General features: G+C 54.3%; 1 protein-coding gene across 2 annotated transcripts; it reads right to left on the reverse strand.

Annotated features, from left to right (window-relative positions):
• Window positions 1–724: 724 nt before the first annotated feature.
• TMEM9 (transmembrane protein 9) lies at window positions 725–7,272 on the reverse strand. 2 transcript variants are annotated; one of them, XM_058039627.1, is made up of 6 exons: window positions 7,198–7,272; window positions 4,814–4,915; window positions 4,625–4,716; window positions 4,083–4,191; window positions 3,079–3,210; window positions 725–1,773 (listed from the first exon to the last, which is right to left on the reverse strand). In XM_058039627.1, the coding sequence occupies exons 2-6, from the start codon at window positions 4,904–4,906 to the stop codon at window positions 1,624–1,626; spliced, it is 576 nt and encodes a 191-aa protein (XP_057895610.1). In that variant the 5' UTR covers window positions 4,907–4,915; window positions 7,198–7,272; the 3' UTR covers window positions 725–1,623. The 2 variants fall into 2 exon arrangements, with proteins under 2 accessions (XP_057895610.1, XP_057895611.1); XM_058039628.1 differs by having other exon boundaries at window positions 7,187–7,251.
• Between the last annotated feature and the right edge of the window lie 1,818 nt (window positions 7,273–9,090).

Here is a 9,090-nt window from a genome sequence, read left to right on the forward strand (position 1 = left end):
CATTTGCCGGTGCCGATCGGGGGCGACGGCCACCAGATGGACCCATCGGCCCGGCCGCGGGCAGCGCCTCCCACCAGCGCTCCTTGTTCCCGCCTTCCAAGGGAAAAAACCAAATTCCCAGGCACCTCACTTGGTGTTTTTGCTTGGTTCACACGGAGCGGGAAGGACAGACAAGATGGGGCATCCAGAAAGGCGAGGAACGCACAGAATTGAGCACCAGGGAACAAAGATAAGCCAAGGAAAAGGTGACCTTGGTATAATGTGAAGCTCTGGGTCCTTTTTAGCCCAGTGAGGTGCTGAAGGGTAACTGGGGTACACAAAGGATCCCAAAAGCTGCTATTTGGGTTTGTCTGGCTGGGTCAGCTTGGAGGGGCTGGATGCTCCACTAGCAGCTGTGGGCCCCAGCACGCAGGGCAGTGACTAGCACCTCTCCCAGTTAGGCTTTTAGTAACAATTTCTCAGCTTCCTGCAAAGGAAGAATTCCAGTCTGCTCAGCATTCCCATGGGATAGCCCAGAGAACTCACTAACCTGTGCCAAGCAGGACCCTGCTCTGCCCATGTTCCAAGCCTGGCTCTCCTGGAGCAGGGCAGTCACTGCCAGCAGGGAGCAGTGCCACTCCTGCAGCACCAGAACCACAGCTCACCTGCTGGGCACTGGCAGGCAGATGGAGCCCCAGACCTGGCATGATGGGGTTTTTCCCCTGAAAAAAAGCCACTCAGGTAGTAGATCTTTGCATTTAATATGGAGGTGCTACACCATAAACTTCAGATATTCTCAGTGGGATCAATACACACGGCAGAACCACTGCAGCTTCCTCCACACAGCCCAAGTCCTGTCAGAGCTCTTGGAGTGTTCTGAGTGGCCCAAATGTCCGCTTCCCAGGGCCCTGAAAGGTGTTTCCAGTGCTCCAGGAGAGCCTTTGCCCCAGTTCTCTCGGACACAAATGCTGCTGCTCACTGTGGGAGAACACCAAGGGTCACCAGTGTGGGTACAAATCAAGAGGTTTCACCCCAGGAAGTTTTTATCTACAGGTAAAGCGCAAAAATATAGAAATGTAAATCAGCTTTTTACCTGTTGGACTCTTACTGATGTAGGTACTAACAGGTTTTGTGATATTCACATGCCCAGAAGCAAGCTGCAGTCTCAGTTATGCTGGTGTAAACCTGGACAGACTCCAGAGGCATGGAAATCTCTCTATTTACATCAGGATAAGCAGAAGCAGCAGTGTGCACTGGCAGAAACTCCCTCCCCTTTGTTCCTGTACTGTTCCTGTGTGGCTCAGCACCACAATGCCCAAGGACCATCAGTGCATACTGGAGGAAGAGGTGGTTGCTGCATCCTGGAGAAACATCACATAATTTATTCCACATCAAAATTCTCCCACCATTTTTATCCCAGGAGGACTCAGCCAGCTCCCAGCACTCTGCTCCCAGCCCCTGTCCCTCTGGGGTGGGCTGATAAGAGTCCCACGGCAGCCAGAGCCCAGGGGCCCTGTGGCTGGGCAGGGGAAGGGCAGGGGACACGACCAGGGAAGCCTTGGGGCTGCTGCTCCCTCTGGAGATGTGGATCAGGGAGGGCTGGAGGTTCCATTCCGACGCCGGGCTGTCCTGCTGCGGCAGGGCCTAGCTCAGCATCTTGTGCCGGTCGAACACCGTCTTCCTCTGCTCCTGCACCTGCCGCTTCCAGCGCTGCTGCGCCCCCTCCACCCGCTCCAGCACCGTGTTGGCCCTGGCGCCAGGCAGGCTGGGCACTGCGGCCAGGGAGTGAGTGTCCTGCAAGGAAAGGAACGGGGCTGGACACCAGGCAGTGCCCAGCCAGCACAGGGCGAGGCAGCTGACCTGGGGAGAGACTGCACCTCGAAGAACAGTGCAAGGTTTGGGTTGTTCTGGTGAAAAACCTCCTTTTCAGAGCTCCTCAACACCAGCCCCCAAGTCCTTGCCCTTGGGGATCACCCACAACTCCAGACAGAAGTTCCCAGCAGAGGAACTGCACGAAGTGTAGAGCTCTGCTGGAAACCCACTCTTGGAGTCTGCATGGAGCCACAGTGCCGAGGTGAACCACATCCCCCCACTGAAACCAGGCTGACGATGGATGGAGATCCATCGTGGCACAGGAACAAGGGCTATCCCAGAGGACTTGATCCAGCATACTGGAGTGAGATAAACCTCACTTAACACCAGGCATTTACCATGTGCACCTGGATCTGGATCTGAATTACTGCTGCAGAGCGGGGTGCAAACCCATGACTTTGGGATACAAATTCATATCCTCCTGCAGGACCTCGTTTTTCAGCAGAGGGAGGCAATGGATGGACTGTGGACACTGGAGCACCTGCTCCTCACATCCGAGTATGACAGAATTGGGCCGAATAGTTTGTACTCGCAACAAAGTACAAACAGGACAATCCAACCCAGTGCTGCAACTGCGTGAATTTTATGCAGCAAGAAATTTTTCCTCCCCCAAAACTGGTGTGTGACAAAGAGAGAAAGAGGGAGAGAGTGGCTCTTTCTTTGCTACTGGGATTTGGCCAAATCATTTTGCCCAGGGTTTGTACACCAGTGTCCCAAAAGATGGGGTTTGAATGAAATTGTGCTCTGGACAAACCGCAACAGAGGAGCACAAGGAACAACAGCCTTGGTACAACCCAGGGCCCAGCCCCAGAGCAGGATCAAACAGCACCTCGTAGGCCAGCGTTTCAAGTGTCTAGAAGATGTTTTAGCCAACACTTAAATTTGTCCTTCCCTGGAAGCTCAGCACCACAAAACTCCACCTGGGACACTGCACAAACAGGATGTTTGACTTTTTTTCCCCCTCTAGATGGACAAACCAAATTCAGGCCAGCTGCTACAAAGTCCCCTCTGCCTCTGAGGGCAGGGCTTGCCTTGGGGTTGTTACACAGAACTCTGAATATTCCTTGTGCTTCTGCATGACATGCAGAGATCTAAATGTTCACCTGTGTAAGTGCCCCCTAAGCAGCAGTGCTGGTCCCTCAGTGGATCAGAGGAGACAAGCAGGAGGTGGCTGTTTCCCTGTCCCCCATTCTCCTGTCCCCCTGCCTGCACCGCCTGCCCCCTCACCTCGCTGTCCTCCTCATTGTGCAGGGGCTGGGTGTAGGGGTCTGGCTTGCGGATCAGGGGGTCCACGAGCACCAGGAAGGCCATATAGAGCAGCAGGGCCCCCACCACAGACAGGTAGACGATGATGATCACCTGCAGTTGAGGACAGCGCAGGGGGAAAGGATAAGCAGTGGAGATAAGAAGCACCACAGAGGTCAGGAAGGTCCTTTGCAGCTGCCTCTGATGTGTGATCTCGTTCTCATTTTGCTCACAAAAGTCTCTTGCTCTTGCCAGGAAGCCGAGGTTGTGCCATCACTGCACAAACTGTGCTGACACTCACTGTGCCAACTGAGGGCATGTTCTGCACACAGGGGACAACAAGATGGGGCCCTGGTCAGAGATGCTTGGCACTCTTGGTCACACATCCCCAGCAAGGAGACTGGGCTCCCACACAGCTCCTCACTACCAGGAATGCCCATCTCAGGGAATCACAAAAATCACAGAAGTCACAGAATCCCTGAATCACTGAGTGAGGTTGGAGAAGATGTCTGAGATCATGGAGTCCAACCTGTGACCAATCCCCACCTTATCACCTTGCCTGGAGCATTCAGTGCCACATCCAGTGGTTCCTTGAACACCTCCAGGGACAGTGACTCCCTGGGCAGCCCCTTCCAGCTTTCTTCCAACACCCTTTTTGTGAAGAAATTCTTCCTAATGTCCAACCTAAACCTCCTCTGATGCAACTTAAGACTATGTCTTCTTGTTGTGTCACTAGCTGCCTGGGAGAAGAGGCCAAGCCCCACCTGGCTACAGCCTTCTTTCAGAGAGCTGTAGAGTGAGCCCCTGGCACTGCCACCATGTACTCGCTGTGACAGTTTCCCTTCTGAAAGAAAACTTTCTGGGCTCTTCTCCAGGAACCTTCCAGTGTGGCAGGGCAAGGGGCAGGGCACAGGCAGTGAGTGTAGTCACCCTGGGCGTGTGTGGCACAGGAGGGGGCAGGATGGGCAGGGCCTGAGCTCAGGTACCTTGATGGTGGTGGTGCTGCGCTCCTCGTACTTGCACTCGCAGAGCAGGCAGTAGGCCTCCACGTCATTGCCAGGCACTGGCATGGGCTCCACCACGTGCAGACAGTTGCTGCAGCACAAACAAACCACAATCAGCAGCAGCACAAGGTGAAACCAGTGCTCTGTGCAAGGACACTGGGGTCACTTTGTGTCCCAGCTTTCCGGTCAGGCTGATAACACTGATCTGGTGTTAAGAGCTCCCCTCACAGCCTAGCTGCCCAAAGTCCCTAGGAAAGGTTGTCCCAGCACCTTTGGCAGGGATCTGGTCCAGGTGGATAGGATTGGAGGGCACACCCTACATCTGCCAAGAGCGGTCTTGTCAACGTATCATCCCAGATTCCTCAGTTTCTGTTCAAAAAAATGCCCCTGGCCTGGGTTGAACATCACCCACCAAAGCAGCTCCCTCTGCAAACATACAGGCACGGAATCCCTTCCTCAGCATCAGCTGGGAACTGCAGAGCCTGGCTGGCACAGACCGACCCTGAGGCTGCTCACTCACTCACCAGTCCTTCTGGGACACATTCTTGTTGTAGATGTGCCCGCTGATGTTGCGGTACGGGGGGCAGATGCACTTGCAGCGAATGTCCTCAGAGCTCTGCAGGACACAGGAGCCATGTGAAGGAGGGGACACAGCTCTGTCCCCTCACACCCCACCTCTGCTGTGCCCCCACACACGGCTCGGTGTCACCCACCTTGCTGGCCTGTGCTGGGGGACACAGGACACAGCCCAGCAGCACCAGCAGCAGCACGGGGCTCACGGAGTTCCGGCAGCTCGGGGTGAACATCCTGGGAGCCTGAGGGAACAAAATTCACACCCAGGACAGAGCATCTCAGCTGAGTGCAGCCACAACAAGGTAGTCAAGAGAAATTTTTTGGCCCACTTGCCTCTGTTTTGCCCAGGAAGAAGAAGTTTGTTCCTGAATTGCAGCTGATGCCAGCCAGAAACAACACAGATCCCAACAATGCGCCTGTCAGAAGAGCTTCCAACTGTACAACCCCACACCTAAACTACACCAGCCCTGCAAAAGTATTGCTGATTTCCTTACAACTGGACTTGCAGAAAACCTGTTCATCTCTTATTGCCCTGGAGCCCAGCTACAGATATTTTGGTGCTGACAGTTTTGCTTATTAAGAGATGCAGAACTAGGAGCAAGAGTGACCTAAAGCAGTACATTGGGGCCCCCCTGCTGCACTGTCATGAGTGGTAAATCGTTCATCTTCTGACACTCAAAAGTCTTGCTGCTGAAGGGAATTATGTATTTTCCTGTCATGAGCTATGCGAAAGAGGTGGACTATTCCTAAGTATTCCAAATCAATTCCTAAACCTCCTTTATCTCAAGATACCTGTTCAGTAAATCCTGATTTTAAAATGACTTCAAGCTGGTAGCTTGGTGAATTCATTAACGCATTCTGCTACATATCACAGAATGGTTTGGGCTGGAAGGGACCCTAAAGATTATTTCCTTCCAACCTCCATGTGTTTGGATAAAGTTGTTGCAGAGATGTGTGCTTCCATAAATCCATAATATGAATTTATTCCCTGTGCCACAAAAGGCAAGTTTGCCTTGGTGAGGCTGGCATTCACCCTCAGAGAGAAAAGGTGGAGCAGGTGTTGGGGGACCTTGGGACAGCAAGGAAGAGCTGTTTCAGCAGAGGAAGGGGAAGGGAATTTACTCCTCCATTAATCAGCTCCCAGGTAATCCCACAGTTTACTCCAGGTACTTGTATTCCATCACCTGACCTGATTCCACTGGGATTTAAATCACTGTGATATTCTGTTCCCTTTGCTTTATCTTATGTCAACACCTTAAATTCACATAATGGATTACAAACAAGAAGTTCCTTTCTTCTTTATCTAAACAAAACACCAGCAACTTCTAACAAGCTGCCGCACCTCCAAAATGCATTCCAGTCCTATCACCTCATCCATGATTTATTAAGGTTTTGCACCACAGCTTCAAAAATCTCCTCAAACAATGATCCTTTCCAGGGAGATATCAGGGGTTCAGATCTTCATCACACATCTGGGTGACAGGACTGATCTGAGCTGCCCAGTGCACATTCCCCATTTTAAGTGGGTCTGGACTTTTGTCTGAATTCTTAACACAACAATGGGGCATGTACCATTGCTGGACATGCAGTGCCCAACTATCAGTTGAGTTTAGAATATCTGAACAACTCAGAAATGTCACTTTTAAAAATAGGAGGAGAAAACACGTGATCTATTATACCATAAACAAAAACTTAGAACCTGGGCAGAATTCACGCACCACGAACTGCAGAACACCCTCAACCACACAAAAGATAATCAAGGCATATTTATCAGCAATATATTTGACAGCAAAGGGATACATGCACACATGCCTTACAGCTATTTCTTCCAGACCATCAGCAGCCATGCAGCCAAAACCAACATCTGCCAGAGCAGGAAGCACAGCAGAGGGTGCATGGTTGAGGTGAAGTTCTCGGGGGCTGTGAGTGTGGCAGCTCCCAGGATGAGCCCCCACAAAAGGCTTTCCAGAGCATGGCTGCGCACAACCACCCCCTCTTCTCCCTGGGATTGCCCAGTAATCACCTCATCTTTAACCTCCCCCTCCCTGCAAGTGTCCGAGGCCAGCCTGCAGGGCCTTGGAGCAGCCTGGTCTCGTGGAATTAGTCCTTGCCCACAGCAGGGGTTGGGACTGGATGAGCTTTATGGTCCCTTCCCACCCAAACCATTCTGGGATGATTCTGTGAACATCACATGGAGCACTTCTAAGACTCCAGCCCGTTTCCCTCCCCGGACCTGTGCTGGAACCATCCCCTGCCCTGACCCGGACCCAGGGCAGGGCCGGACCCCTCAACTCCCGCCGAGGGCCCGGGTGCCCCCTCATCCCTCCAGGGGCTTCCACCGCCCGGTCCCACCCGAGATGCCTCCGGCAGTGCGGGCCACCGCCTCCCCGCGAGCCCCGGGTCCTGCACAGCCCCGCACGGTCCCGCCCCGGGTGCGGGGAGCGGAGCAGGGCCAGGGCCCGATGCCCTCATCCCCCGGCCATGGACATACCCAGCCCACATCTGCCCCTTACCTGGCCCTTACCTGGCCCTGGCTCCGGCCCCAGCGCGGCCCCGCCCTGCAGGCCCCGGCCCGGCCCTCCCCGCGTGCCCGCTTGGCCGTGGAGCGTGACGCGCAGTGACGGACAGCTCCGCTGGCCAATCGGAGGGCAGCAGCCCTGCCGCTGCTGAGCGCGGCCCGCGGCGCCGAGGGGACGCGGTGCCGGCGCCGGCCGTTGCTGTGGCCGTGGTCGTGGCCGTTGCCGTTGCCGTTGCCGTTGCCGTTGCCGTTGCCGTGGCCGTTGCCGTTGCCGGAGGGGCCTTCGGCTCGGCCGACGTGGCCCGGGCAGCTCCCGCCTGGCTTCCCGGGGCAGCACCCGCGGGGCTGCGCCGCGTCGTCCTGGGGCTGAGATGCGGGATGGCCTCGCTCCTTCTCAGCCCCTTCTCACTTCACATCCCCGTTCTCCCCGTACAGCCCCTTCTCCCGTCACACCCCCAGCTCTCCCGTCACGGTCCCACTCCCCCTAATGCCCCTGTCTTGCTTCACAGACCCCGCTCTCCCCTCACAGACACCCCCACACCCCCCCCCCCCGCTCTCCCCTCACGGCCCCGCTCTCCCCTCATGGCCCCTCTTCTCTCGCAGTCTGTGTTCCCCTTCACACCCCATTCTACCGTCATTGCTCTGCTCTCCCCTCACACCGACGGTGGTCCTGTGTCTATCAGAGGGAAAAGCCCGGGCCGCAGTGCTGCCCTTGCTTCTGGTTTTGGGTGATTTGTGGTTATAGATGGTATCAGTGATCCTTCAGTTTCAAAGGCTTCAGTCTTCCTAGGAACTTATGTTTGAGACTTGTGACTCATTTTAAAAGCCTGGTCCTTTTGCCAAGAGGAACATTGTGCCTTTCCAAGGCCACCGGGTCTGGTGTTTGCCCAGAGAACTTTCCTCGGATGTGGTTCTTGTAGTACCTCGGGTTTGCCCCACTTTCTGTGTCTGCACCCTTCAGGTGTGCAAGTACCCCCAAGCCTTGGCTTTGCTCCGGTGGCAGCTCCCAGGCGGTTCCATTCAGAGCTGGAGGGATTGAGGGTGGCAGGAACATTCCACAAATGCCAGAGGTTTATGTCCAAAGGGGAGAGAGAGGAGCCCTACACTTTCACTCAGATAAAGAGAGAGAGTCCACCGGGGCACACCCGCGAGGCTTTCTCTCCCGAATTTTGGAGGGCACAGCCTCCTTTTATCCCAAACTCCCGGCCCTACGTTGCCTCTTCCTTTCCCCACTGGCCGAGGTGCTAGGAAGGTACAGGCTTCCCAAACCGCCTACCACATATTCCCCCTTGAACCCATTATTTTACCCCAAAGTTCAGGTTTGTGCAGACACTTGTCTGTTTTAGAAGCCAAGCTGTCTGGGCTCTGCAACAAACCTCCTGCCCAAAGTTCGTAGATACATTAAGACCCATTTCAATGACGTTAACACTCATACTTTCACCCATCAAACCGTTTGTAAAGACATTAGCTTTCCTCTCAAGGGGCTTACTTGCTTCTCTGGCACTTTGCTGCTTTACCTGGTGCAGATTTACCTGGTCTGTGCTGCTGGATAAAGTCAGGACCTATTTTTTTCAGGTAAAAAAAAAATTCCTAGATGGAAAAAGAAGAGACCCAAACCCCTGGTTTAACTTGCAGAAATAGAATCACAAAATCAAGCATGTTGGGAAAGACCTCTGAGATCATCGTGTCCAATCTGTGCCTGACCCCCATCTTGTCATCCAGTCCAGAGCACTCCGTGCTGTGTCCAGGCATTCGTTGGACACCTCCAGGAATGGGGACTCCACCACCTCGAGTCCCTGGGCAGTCCCTTCCAATGCCTGACCACCCTTTCCATGGAGAAATTCCTCTGGATGTCCAACCCAAACCTTTCCTGGCACAACTTCATGCTGTTTCCTCCTG

This window comes from Melospiza georgiana, chromosome 23, assembly GCF_028018845.1.
Source record: "Melospiza georgiana isolate bMelGeo1 chromosome 23, bMelGeo1.pri, whole genome shotgun sequence".
NCBI classification, from domain to species: Eukaryota; Metazoa; Chordata; class Aves; order Passeriformes; family Passerellidae; genus Melospiza; species Melospiza georgiana.

Excerpts from the sequence above, each read along its gene's own strand:
- TMEM9 (XM_058039627.1), bottom strand. The coding sequence starts at position 4,906 with ATGTTCACCCCGAGCTGCCGGAACTCCGTGAGCCCCGTGCTGCTGCTG. Across the intron at positions 4,717-4,813 it reads CCCCAGCACAGGCCAGCAAG|AGCTCTGAGGACATTCGCTG; the intron begins GTGGGTGACACC and ends TGTGTCCTGCAG. Across the intron at positions 3,211-4,082 it reads GCAGCACCACCACCATCAAG|GTGATCATCATCGTCTACCT; the intron begins GTACCTGAGCTC and ends CCTCAACTGCAG.